A 14,306-nucleotide genomic window follows, 5' to 3' on the forward strand; every position below is an offset into this window, starting at 1 on the left:
CAACCCAAACGAAGTTTTGACCGCTAAGTTACAGGCCTAAAACCTGCAATTAAAAACGTTAATTACGCAAACGGATTAATTGTAAAGGATAATTTAACAATTAATTGCCCTGTTAGCCCTAAAAAGCGGTAATTCCACTAATCCTAAAGGTAATTCGGAAAATAAACCCGTTACCGCACCCCCTGATCCACTTGGTAACCTAGGCTTAGGGACGGAATAGGTAAAAAATTTTCGAAACGTGTATTTTCCTTCCCCGAAAATTGTAAATTAGTAGGGGTTAGCAATTACGATTTGTGGAAATGGGCGTTAATAGTATAATTTAAAATTATAAAAGCAGCGGAATTTATTTCCAACCCTGAAATTGGTTATACTTCACCGGAATACGAATAATTAGTCCTATTATTGCTTATAAAAAACAGTTTAACCAAAGAACCTCTAGAATTTATTGCATCGTATTCCAGCCCCGTAACGGCTTATAAAACGCTGGAAGATAATTATTCCGTTGCACCCGAAATTAATTAAAATTCACTATATCGGGGGTTCCACGCTTCAAATTTTTCGAAATTTAAAAGAATAATACCTGAATTTAACAACCGTTTTAACTTACTGGTAGCTAAATTAACGAATACCAACGTGCAAATTAACCCCGTAAACGTTCGAAATCAATACCTACGGGCCTTGGAGGGCATATTCCTTATTTGGACCGAACGCCAACGCAATACCCAACGGGCCCTGCAGGCAATAGGCCAAAATTCGGAAAAGTTAAATTTACAATACCTTATGGCGGACTTTATATCCGAAAATTCGATTTCAGGCTCTATAACGGCTAAGGCCACTAGTTATAGGTTTGAAGGTAAAAAAACGGGTAAAAAAACGCTAAAAAAAGCGCTAAAAAGGAAAATAATGGGCAGGAAAACACCTCTAAATCACGAAAAAAGAATAAAAACTTTAATTCGAATTCTGCTTTTGCAAAAAATACTAAATCCTCCAATTCCAGCGAATTAATAGCTGGAACGTCCACAATTTCTATGGATTTCGAATTATTTACGGGTTCGATTCCAGGTGACGTTAACGAAAACGCAGCGTATAACGCCCTGGAACAGGAGGTTAATTCCGCTATTAGTGGAATTATAGAATTACGTTCGGATTCGGATTCGGAAACCGATACCGGTAAAACGCTTAAACCACAAATTTTAACAGCTAATTTTCAGGCTAAAACGAAGCCTGGACGCGGCGTAAAAGGGACCCCTAAATTATAGAAGCTAGGTTACCCTGTCCTGTACGATATAGGTAATACGTACCATATTTTTGCAAATAAGCAATTTTTTACCGATTATACCCCCGGCTTTACAGTCGAAATCGGTATAGGAGATGGCCCTATTAGGCCTGTAGGTACCGAAGTTGTAAGAATACAGGTCCGTTACGGCCAGAAAGTTAACGAATTTAAAAAGGTTACGTTAAATAACGTTTTATATATCCTTTGATTTGGAATAAATATCGTTAATGGCCTTATACATTATCATATAGGGGGCGTATTATTAAGGAACACCCTGTACGAAAAGGATCGCAAAGCGTGGGGACGTTTAAATACCGCTAAACATTCGTTTTGTTTAGAGGTTAAAGGGTGCGATATCCTTATTCGAAATATACCAAAAATTTCGAATTACGCCTGTATAATAAGTAAATATAGCACCGTTTCTAGCATGGCCTTACAGGGGGTTACAAAAGGCTAGGCAGCCCCGTTGGAAGTAAAACTAAATAATACAGACCCCGAAAATTACGAGGATTATAAAATTTACACCAATTCGGAACCGGAAGAAAATACGGTAACGGAAAAGCTAAATCCCGAACAAAATACGGAAATAGCTGTAAATTTACCTGTAACACAGAAGTTTAGCGGTAAAAACCCTAAAAATCCACGTGAAATTGGGCCCCGTAGGCCCGGTACACCGTTAGGTAACCTTTTTATGCAATTTAATATAGAAGGGACTATTTCCGAAAAAACGGGGTTTCCCACACAAGAAATCCGTTGTTAAAACCTCCTTTATTATCGGATTTAAAGCAGGCCCCTGTAAATTACTTCCTTTTAGGCCTAAAACGGACTATGAACGGTTAGTTAACCCCTGAAGGAAACGGAATTACAGGTAATTGTAACGAAATCCAGGCCCAAAAAGCCCCGTTATAACATAGGCGTTTGGGGCATATAAGGTTATTATTGTTAAAAAAACCGCTAAAATTACAAAAGGTTTACCTAATTTCGACAAAATTAGGGTAATTACCTGTATTGCTTATATTAAAGCTATCTCTATTAGGCGTACAAATAAGGTCGTATTTTTACACCCCCTAATATTTTCGATTTTATAAAGGGTGATACAGTAACCCTTAAGCTTAATCCTTACAACAAAAAGCCCGTATTTTTGTTATTAATGGACCGAAAATCACGTTTTCGGTGGTTTATCCCACTAAGAAATAAAGCCGGACCTACGGTTTTAGTGGTTGATAAAAGCTTTGCAGGGCTTTAAAAGCTACGTACGGGCGCTACCCCTAAATTTTCATTTTGATGGGGGGTACGAGGTTAATACAAACCTTTAAAACTGGTTTACAAGCAAACGTGTTAATTTTAGCATTTTGAATCCCTATAACCATGGCCAAAACGGATTAACGGAACGATCCGTTAAAATTATTTTGGATAGGTTTCGGTTTACCATTATGGCGGCGGGTTTGCCATTATATTTATGGTATTATTTACTGCTTACCGTGGTTGATTTAATTAACCGTATAGCGGTAACTAATAGGGATTTAACATTTTACGAGGAATTTTATTGCGAATTACAATTTGGATTACCGCATAAACCCAATTTAGGGCATTTTCGGGTTATTGGTACTGTATGCCAGGTTATTATACCGCTGGAAAAACGCCAAAAATCTAATAAATTGGCTCCCCGCACCGAAACGGTGAAATTTTTAGCCCATTTATTAAATTTTACAGCGTTGGTTTACGCACCCGCTAGACGGGCCGTATATAAAACCTTTACAGTAAAAATTATAAAGGTTATAACCGCTGAAAATTTGGTTATTCCAGGGGAAACGTTACAGATTTTAAAGGGGGAAAATACAGATTTAAAGTGGGATTTTAATTTTGAACCTGAAAACGAAATTAACAGCGTTCCAGCGGATAATTACCCCCTATAAAACCCTGAGAATACAGGGTATTTACCACCGGTTACAGGGCAATTACCACCCGTTACAGGGCATTTGAACCCTGAAAATACAGTGGCCGCCAGGTTTGTACAACCTACTGTTCGCCCCCCAAAGCCTATAACGGTAGCGGTATTTAATCCAATATTTAAAACAACGGAAAATCCGGTGTTTTCAGCATTTGAAATATAGAAAATGGAGTTAAATTCGCAGTTCGAAAACCCAAATCTAATAAATATAAATTACATGCATTATTTCTGTTTTTAAGCTAAAAAAAATAAAGAAAAAACCCACTAAAAATGGTAAACCAAATAATTACCAACAGGCTTTAAATAGCCCTGAAAATGTTAAATGGTTAGATATTTTAGCGTTTAAATTCGACCAAATCGTTATTGCAAAAACCTTCCGTTTTATCCCAAATATTAAAATGCCTATAGGCCGTAAACTGGTTTCTACCCGGCCGGTATTTAAATTAAAAAAGGATGAAAACAATAAACCTATAAAATATAAAATTAGGTTTGTTGTTAGGGGTTTGTTACAGGTCGAAGGCCTAAATTATATCGAAACTTTTGCTAGCACTAATATACCATTTACCTGGCGTATACTATTAATTATAGCTAATGCACAAAATTGGGAAACAAAATAAATCGATTTTATCGGTGCGTTTTTAAATAGTGATTTTACCGACGTAAATATATATTTGCAAATTCCAAACGGTTTTAACGAATGGGTAAAAAATTGTAACCCTACCACCGCTAAGAATTTAGCGGAGATGGGTTATAACCCGAAAAGATTGCAGGTTATACAGTTGGAGAAGGCGTTATATGGTTTGAAATAGGGTTAAAAAAATGGCAAAACAAATTTAAAACCCTATTTTTTAAAAAAGGTTTTAAACCATTAATCTCTAATCCCGCTGTTTTTTATAACGTTAAATCCAAGCACTTTATCGTTATTTTTGGAAACAATTACCTGCTAATAGGTCCTAAATTGCAATATATTTAGGATTCAAAAGCCCGTTTTAATAAGGTATACGCGTTGGAAAACAGGGGCCCTGCAACCTACTTTTTAGGCGTTTAAATCATAAAAGATAGGCCTAAACGCCTATTTTAGCTCCATTAAAATTAATATATAAAGGAAGTATTAGCAACGTTCGGATTAGCTAATTGCAAACCTATGCTTATTCCTTTACAACCGGGTATGCTAAAATATAATGGGGGTAAACCCGTAAATACGCTGGAAGTCAAATTATTATAACGTGTTATCGGCACTTTTATGTATTTAATATTATTAAGGCGCCCGGATATCGGTTTTACGGTTTAGTGGCTTTTACGTTTTTTAACAAAAACCATTATAATCCATTTAACGGCAGCTAAAAACCTATAACGTTATTTAACAGGTATTAAATCCTTATTTATTTGTTACGGAAATAAAGTTTTTAAAGCCGAATTACCACCCAATTTATTAATAGGGGGTTTTAAAGGTTTAAAATTACTGGGTTTTAGTAATAGCGATTTTGCCGGGGCTAGGGAAGATTTAAAATCCATTTACGGATATTTGTATACCCTATTTGGGGGCTTTATAACGTGGAAGTGCAAAAAGGTTAATATTATCGCTTTAAACACTCCAAAAACCGAAACCGATGCTTTAACGGAAACCCTGCGTAAAACATAGTGGTTTAAAAATTTATTTATAAAGATTAGACTACCTATACAAGGCCCTATTGCAATATTTGGAAATTATACAGGTTTTATAATTAACGCATATAACCCTACGCACCACCAACGTACTAAATATACGTTATTAAAATTTTAATACGTACGGGAATTAGTTACAAAAGGATTAATAACCTTAAAATACCTGGAATCCAAACTAATACCCGCTAATGGTTTAACAAAACCCTTAACGCTTCCAATTTATAAGGTTTTTTTAAAATTTATAAAGCTAAAACCCCTAAAAATTTAGTTTTTACCTATTAAATTTTAGGGCATTTAATTAGTTCGTTAATTAATTACCCATTATATTTCTTTTATTTGCAAATAGTTGATTCTTGTTAGCCCAATACCGGCCGTATTACCCGAATTTACCCTGTACAGGTTAATTAATAAGCAATTTATACCGACCTTATACCAGAAGTTGAATTAAAATTGAAAAAGCTCGTGTTTTGGGCGATTTACGCATTCGAAATACCCTAAATAATATGTTTAATTTGGACTGTTACGAACGTATAACCAAATTAATTACCTGGTTTAATAATTAATTCCGTGGGTTAATATTATGCAAGTCGGGGGTTCGAATCCGGGGGTTGTCACAATTTTGGGGGTTTTTTCCAATTCGGGGGTTCGTCCATTTCGGAGGTTACAGGTCGGTAAAAAAGGCTTAATCATCCAGGGGGTTTATATCGGGAGTTCGAGTGTGGTTGGGACATAAGGGGGATCTTTTTTTTTAAAGTTTTATTTTTATATACTTTTCTTTTTCGATTTTATATGAATAATAGCAAAAAAAGAGGGGGTATTAATTATATGCGTTATTTTGCATGTAATGGGTCCACTTTTATTTATATATAAACCATAATGAATAATGCCGAAATGGGGCTGCTAAAATTGTTAGATTTTCTGTTATATTTTATATGTTGCAGGAATTGCGATTTAAAATTAGCGAATGAAGTTTCACCCTATACCGGGTTTAATACCCACCCTGTATTTACGAGTTAATTACCCTGTACCGGGTTGAAATTTTCACCAAATCAGCAAATTAGTGCGAACCCAAAAATGGTTTGTATGGAAATGAGGGTATTTTTTCAACAACGCATACGAAATAATTTTTCGGAAAATCGTATGCGGTACCGGAACTTTTTGCGGGGTGCGGACCCCCATTTCGATGTCGGAGAGTATGTAAGGGAGATAAAGCAAAGTTTCCCCCACCAATGAATTAAATCTATTAATCCAAAAATTAGTGAACAATATAGTGCATTTAAACCCTGTAATTACAGGTCTTTACAACGCAACTAGCACCACGCCGCATTTAGGCTAGTGCCTAACCCCCTGTTAGCAACCCATATTGTTAACAGGGGGTAGTCTAAGCACTGAAATTAGTTAATCCAAATAATTTGTTTACGAAGTTGGTTTTCCTAATTTTCGTTATTATTGTCGTTTTTAGGTGAAATATGGGCTTGTTGGCCCGTTTTGCTGGACGTGGCAAAGGTGTTGGGAGTGTTATTTTTGAACGTTGTGGGGAAAAATATTTTAGGGTATTTTTCGATACATTTTCAACCAGACTATTAAACATGGGCAATTAACGCATAATAAATAAAATATTAGATGACCTGTTTTCATCGTGAAATATAATTTGTTGAAACATTCAGCGTTTTAATTAGTGATTGAGGATTTTAATAGCTGGTGTGACATTATGATCAATTCCTGGGTAATTTTTAGGTGATAGCTGCTAAATAATCCTAAACTAGATTTGTTTATATGGCCATGAACGTGTGTAATATAATTTATATTTCAAATGCAATCGCTTTTAATTAACCCAGTCTCTAATTGCCAACCGAGATTCCACAGATTACTTGAATCATTTCTTTTGGTGGTCACGTGGGGTCCCGTGATTTCCTCATATAAGCCTTGTTTTGCCGGCCGGTATTCTGTTTTAACTAATGTTGGGAGTGGTGTAACCCCACCTGGCCTATCTTGTGCCGACCCAGCTCTTTGGTCGTAACACCCACTTAGCCTCCCTGGTACCCGCCCAACTCTCTGGTCGTGACTAAGGCATTCCAAAACCACCCCACGGGGGCCCCTGTTAGCCCAAATCGGTNGGCCAGGCCAGGCCCAGAACTGAACGCGGGTTTTCTTGGCAACCCGCCGGCCGCCGTGAAAAACCCGTAAAAATAAAAATTGAACAGATTTTAATTGATAATTTTATTATTTGAAACGAAAAAAATAACAAAATAATAATTCGAGGAAAAAAGATAAAATATATTTGTTAAATTTTTTTTATTTTTCTTAATTATTCATTTTAAAATAAAACGCGTGGGCCATTACGCGCCCCCGCCAAGAGCCTATGGGCTGGTGATCAGGGCTGGGCTAAATATGTTTTCGGGTTTTGGAATGCCTTGGTCGTAACACCCCTCCTCGAAATAAAACGCTATTTAACAGGACTTATAGCGTGCACATTGTGCAAAAATAGCATAGCTGTCGGGATTTTTGATACTTTTTGTGCTATCCAGTCTTGATATCAATTAAAGTTTATTAGTATGAAATAATATTCAATCCATTTGTTTTTCGACGACTTACTTCTGAATTCCCTCCCATTCGTAACCATAATCTACATGCGCATCTAAAATTTTAAGTTTTTAGTTTCTGAAGAATTTTATAAATCAACTCGTGTGAAACTTTTGTCAATTTCTAAAAGCAAACTTACTTAAAACTATATGCGCTACTTCATGCAATATAACTGTATCTTGGTTAACTGCAGTAATCTTTTTGCTTTTTGCGGGGTGATTGAAAAAACGGGGGCATATAACAATTTGTTTAAATGCTATTCTTGCATAGCCCAGACTGTAAACACCATTTTCGACGCACCACCCGTCACTTATATCCCCGCAGGTTATAGATAGTTCGTCCGATGTTCTACTACATTCCCTGTAGATTTCGTTGAAATTGTTCTGAACAAGGTTTTGAATATTAGTGCGGTTAGTTTTAAATATTAATTCAAATAACCGATTGTCGCTTTTAACGGTGTGATAACCCAAAGAGGCGAGCAGGGCACAACTAAACAAAATATTTAGCATTTGTTCCCAATTCGTTTATGAGTTTTAAATTTACCTCTCCAGCGCGGCATAAATTTCGGAGGCCTGCGCATTTGAACATCCGGAGCTGCGGGTAATATAACCCCGTTTTTTTAGGGCCCCGTGGGTATGGTTTGGAATTGTATTTTCATTGTAAACTGGGTTTAAAGAGGTGCCGATATCTGTAAAGGCCAGAATTGCAACGGTCTGAAACAAAATAAGAATGAATAAGAAAAGCATAATTGTGAAAATAATACCAATTGTGCAAAAGCTTTTAGTAGTAATTATAGTGTTAATTTAGCAAATAATAATGTCAATTTTCACTTAGTGGATAATTAACTGGATGTTTGAAGTTGGAAGCAAATTTAGTCTCATTGTAAACAAAATCAAAGAAGGCGGAAATCCGTCGGTTATATAACACCGTTCAATCATTCATCATTCCAAATTTACTTGTTCAAAGTTTTAACGGGATATATCATTCGTTTGGTTTATTATTACGCTATTCAGAACCAATATTATTAGTATATGCCCTGCTAATAATATAAATCAAACTTTAAACTTGGTTATATAATCACTTATATACCCGCATACACCACCATTTCTAATTATAGCCAAACTACGCTTTAATGTTTGGAAAAATCCCACCCCTCCTACATTTGCTACTGTGGGAGGGATAAAAATATGTCCAGTTATATAATAGCGCAGTAATGTGGGCCTTGGGGACGTTGCCGATTTTGGTAATAATTGTGGCGGAAAAGTACTATGGTGGCAGGCAAAAAAAACCACCCCCTATCACCGTATATTTGTCGATGTAACTTTCACGACGTTAATATAATTTGAGACTTTCGACCCACAGGTATTTCGTACTTTTTTTGCAGATATCGCAATTGTTAATTAATTTAACGATTTGAAAACCTAATATTATAGCCGCGATCGATTTTGTAATATATTTTATTATTAAATATTTAAAGCCGTAACGCCTTGTTTAGCCCTGCAAAAAAAATCGCTATTAATATTCACGTTAATCGCCATTATAACGAAACATTTTACCGAACCCCAACGAGCACGCGTCCGTACTATTATATAATGTTGGATCGGGGTTCCACCCACCTGCAAAGTCGCCACCACTGTTTAGGGATGGGGATTTTTACTCCTACCACCATAGTAAGTTCAGGTATTTAAAATTTGCGCGAATAACAAGGTTGTTAAAATTCACGCGTAAACACTAAACGCATGGGAGGGATTATTTACGTAATTCTTCAAAAGCATAATGCTGTGGGCCGTATAGGCGCTTCTAATTTTAGTGATAGTTTTGGAAAGAATTAAGCCGATTGTACGGTAATGCTACGATCAAGGTATCGGGTAACCTGTTCTTAGCGTAAAGTAAAGTGGGTTAAAGCAACTAAGCGCTAGTCTGGGTAACCTAGGGTTAATCGGGGGTTTTTAATAACTGCGGGGTGAAATTATAATCGTTCTTAAAACAATATTAAATTTAACTAAAATATAAGATTAATTGCTGTTAAACAATGCTAAACTCGAATCATCTATATAATAATAAACGCGTTTTATATAAACTGTGTTCCTAATATAATATATATGCTATATTTTATAGCCAATATATATCCTTTGTTCTGCTACAATTAATATATTATATATCGGTTATGTTAATTCTTTGGTAATTACGTGGAATTACGTAATTTGTTTTATACACTGGGGGGCTGTACGTTGTGGGCCCCCTCAAAGAGGGGGTAATAAAACCATGATTTTGTACAAAACCGTGAGACAGATAGTGTACAATATGTGATGGCTCGCCAACCCACTAACAAAAGCGGAGTACATTTAAATTCTTGAAATAATAACGGCTGCACCAATTTAGTTAGAAATAAACTGTAAAATAAGTTATATATTATTTTAAATGCAGAACTTTACCATGTTTTCTTACTATTTTGAGTTAAAAGTTTTTTTATATTTTATATAGCAATATTTGATTTTGAAAATATCAAGTTTATTATAAACATTAAAAGAAATTAATAATATATTAGTAAACTATATTAAACAAAACGGTAAAACCGCAATGAAAATATAAAAACATTCTACATTTAAAATAACATATAATGGCCTTTTCCAATTATTTTTACCTAAATTGGTGGGGCCGTTATTATTAACAGAATTTAAATGTACTCCGCTTTTGTTAGTGGGTTGGCGAGCCATTACATATTGTGCACTATCTGTCTCACGGTTTTGTACAAAATCATGGTTTTATTACCCCCTCTTTGAGGGGGCCCACAACGTACAGCCCCCAAGTAATCCTGTTCCTGTCGGTCGGTGTTTTTTTTTTGTCGAGTGTCGTTAGGAGGGGTGTGACCCCACCTGGCCTCACTGGTACCGGCCCAACTATCTGGTCGTAACAGGTAAGTACCTTGGTATTATAGGAAGAATTCCCCACCCATTTACAATAGAACGTTAAAAGCCTTATAGGTGCTCCCAGTTTTGGTAATAGTTTTTTTTGCAAAAGAGCCAACGTATTAAGCGGTAAGTATTGAAGGCTTCCCACGAACAGTTAGGTTCGTAAGGGCCCAAGCACATATATACGGTGATAAAGAGGGAGTTTTACGCCTAATACCGTAATATTTGAATCTTCCGTGAGAAATTAATCTAAGAAAGGCCCGATTATATATGAATAATCGCAGGGGAGAGTTTTTTTGCTTATTTCCGTGGTAAATACGCAATCCGAGTATAAACCCGAGAAATAGATTTTTAAAACAGTATAATGAAGCTTAAATGACCGAATCCATATAAACAGAAACAAATTAACAACATATATAAGCATATAAAGAATTGTCGAAACTCAAATATAGTATCGAAGTGCAAACATCTAATGATTAAATTGTTGTTTAGATTTGGAAAGCAGCATATACCTGTAATTCAGTTTGAAAAAAAAGGTTATCACTTTAGCTGCCAATGGGATAAACATGAATAATTAACTGCTTTTTTAAAGTTAGATTTACGTTAAAATATTATATGTAAGCAAAACCCGCACTTACAGAACATAATAATTACCACCACTTTCCAAAGGCCTTCGATTTGATTAATTACGAACAAAATTCAAGCGTTTGCTTATTTATTTTAAAGTTCAAAATAAAAAACACAACTATATTAGTTCTTATACAGTTTTTCGAGTTAATAAGTACATGCGCCATTATATATTCGTTATTTAATATATCGATATAAACCTTAACTTAACTGTTTAGATACTTGGATCTTATATAAGACCCTTATCCGCTATACCGAGGCGTGTTTGGGTTTGGTTTAAATTTATGCAAAACTTTTCTTATATACCCCGTTAATATATGAGAGTATATGTAAGAGTCCGGTTGTTTGAGTTATATGTATAATAATGCAAATAGGTCTATATTGTTTATATTATAGTATGAATTTAATTAATCAAATGAGTATGATTACACATGAAAAATTCTTAAAGCTGTGCTAATTTATCGAAAGATTTAAGAGTTTCAACTTTTTATTTTATTAAAATTTAACTCTGTTGGGCAGCTCAAACTGGAAGTGATATGATTTACGCATTAACAAAGCGTGACGAATCATTCAAAACATAATGTGGATGCATAATAGCCCTAGCCAGGATAATAACATGGCCATTTTTCCTATACCACACCATTCCTAACTTTAATTGCAGCGCCTGCATTATATACTATGGTGGCAGGTAAAAAAAACCACCCCCTGTCACCGTATATTTGTCGATGTAACTTCTACGACGTTAATATAGTTTAAAACTTTCGACCCACAGGTATTTCGTACTTTTTTTGCAGGTATCGCAATTGTTAATTGATTTATCGATTTTATAACCTGAAGTTACAGCCGCGATCGGTTTTTTAATATATTTTATTATTAAATATTTAAAACCCTAACGCGTTATTCAGCCCTGCAAAACAAAATCGCTATCAAAATTCACGTTAATCGCCATAATAACGAAACACTTTACCGAACCCCAACGAGCACGCGTCCGTACTTTTAGATAATGTTGGATCGGGGTTCCACCCACCTGCAAAGTCGCCACCACTGTTTAGGGACGGGGACTTTTACCCCTACCACCATAGTATTTTACCTTATTATAGTCGGAAATATATATTTAAAATCCTAGTACTTTCCTAACGGGTGCGTGCATTATATCCTATATTGCCACGACTACCACATATTAATAATATGATTTGGTAATAAGGGAGACAGGCATTTAGCCTAATTGTGGCGTGGTGTAGTTTATGCATTCACTGCATCGGGTCAGGGTTAATTAAAATTATATTAATGGGCGCAAAATGCATTAAAATGGGACTTTATACGCAAATAAATGATAAATTATTAGCCGGAAAACTTTGTGTTTTTTTCTTTTACATTTTCCAATGTCGAAATGGGGGTCCGCACGCCAGAAGACGATCCAGTTTCGCAGGTGGATTTCCGATATATTATTGTATATAGGTTTTCGAAAGAAACAACTTTATTTATGGTTCGTAAAACCGTGGTTCTATTAATACATCGTGGTAGAACTCAGTATAAAGGGTGATAATAATATATCTCTCTATATTCGTATAGATTCGGTATATTTTCTATTTAAATCTGGCGATAACACGTTATTGTTTCACCTTCAAATAAAAACTTTACGTCCAGTCCGTACACCATTTTTAATTATCCAACTGTGGTCCGTGCACCGCAATCAATTATCCCGTTCCGCCGGGTCGGATTTTCCGCCCCGGATCTCTTTATTCCTATATACGCATTAGTAAAATTATTTCAATATTAGCAATTTCAATTTTAAACGCACGTACAATCAACCGCGATACCATTAATCACCTTTCCTTTTTTATTATTCGTACGCGGTAATAGTGCAATTTCGAACATTTGACTATTTAATTACGTCAATTTAATTAACACTAATATTTTCTGCTATTTTACCGGTTATGCAATAGAAATCCCGTAATTGCGCGCGTACGCGCGTATGTGTTATTACTTCATAGTAAATTACGGTAATTTGCCTTTTATTATTTTCCGCAATGCGTTTGGTTAAAAACCTTTGAATTATTAGGTATTCGTAATTATTATTAAAAACAGGCCTTATATAGGCCCTGCGACCGCACCTTAAGAGCAGTCGGCTGCGTTTTTTATGCGCGTAGCGAATTAAACAGCGGTTTAATCAACAGGCTATGAGATCCCGTGTTTGCGCCGACCTCCGAATCGGTCGCAAGTTCAAGTCCTGTTGCTTTCGTGCATATTTGCGCCTTAGTGGCAACAAGCAATTGCCCCTCGTTAGCCCAAACAACAAGTTTTACCCAATGGAGGCCAACCCACATTAGAGAACCTCACTATAACGTGAGGGTGCTTGTTTAGGGCCACGTAATCTAAAAACGAACTTATTTTCAAGTTCGGGCTCCCTCAATAACGTTTAAGGGGTGGTGTTAAAAACAGGCCTTTATCGCACTAGTTAGTACTACGCCGCACCTAGGCTAATGCCTAAACCCCTGTCAGCAACCCATATTATAAACAATTTTTAGTCATTCCGCTTTTTAACGGAGTATTAATCGCCGAAACGCCGCAAATACCTCGATAAACGGCGAAAATCGACAAATTATCCTCAGACCTAAACCAAAATGTTCCTGGGATGGACCTACAAGTACATGCAAAGCCACGATTTGAGCCACGGCTCAAAAGGTGGAGCTCTGGGCTTCAGGGATGAGCCCTGAGACTAAGCCATAACGTGGATCAATCGTGGAGCTCTTGGCTTTAGGAATAAGACCTGGGACTAGTATTTTCGTTAATCCGTTGACAAACACTTCATTATAAAAAGAGTAAGTAAAAATCGTACAAATATACGGTTTGTACGTTGGATATGATATTTGCTAAGATTACTAATAATGATCTAATTAATAAGTTTGTTTATTATAATGGCCGAATTTGGTACTGCATTTTCACTCCGTTTATAACGGTACTGTTCATTCAATTTCTTTTTCGATTTTCGATTTCTATCAGTACTTTTTGGGTTTTTCAGTAAAATATCAAACCCTTGACACGTGGGCGATAATATACGTATATACTCTCATGCATGAGGGTGTGGTACATGAATTGTATTTTGTAAGCTGTTGAATAATCAAATAGGTAATATATACAAATGTATATTTTTATAATAAATTTACAGTCGAAGCACTTGTATTTTTATCAATTTTGACGATATTGGGACCAAGATTCTAGGGACTGAATTACACATAGAAACAGACGCCCACGTTAAATCCGATTTCAAATACCTAGCCTAATAACCCTT

General features: G+C 35.8%; 1 protein-coding gene across 1 annotated transcript; it reads right to left on the bottom strand.

The window, feature by feature from the left end:
* Positions 1–7,342: 7,342 nt before the first annotated feature.
* PpBr36_06907 (uncharacterized protein) lies at positions 7,343–8,221 on the bottom strand (the record flags this gene model as incomplete). The annotated part of the gene is made up of 4 exons (XM_029894049.1): positions 7,343–7,421; positions 7,488–7,530; positions 7,615–7,964; positions 8,019–8,221. The coding sequence occupies 4 exons, from the start codon at positions 8,219–8,221 to the stop codon at positions 7,343–7,345; spliced, it is 675 nt and encodes a 224-aa protein (XP_029748216.1).
* Positions 8,222–14,306: the final 6,085 nt, after the last annotated feature.

Source organism: Pyricularia pennisetigena, chromosome 1 (assembly GCF_004337985.1).
Source record: "Pyricularia pennisetigena strain Br36 chromosome 1, whole genome shotgun sequence".
NCBI lineage: Eukaryota > Fungi > Ascomycota > Sordariomycetes > Magnaporthales > Pyriculariaceae > Pyricularia > Pyricularia pennisetigena.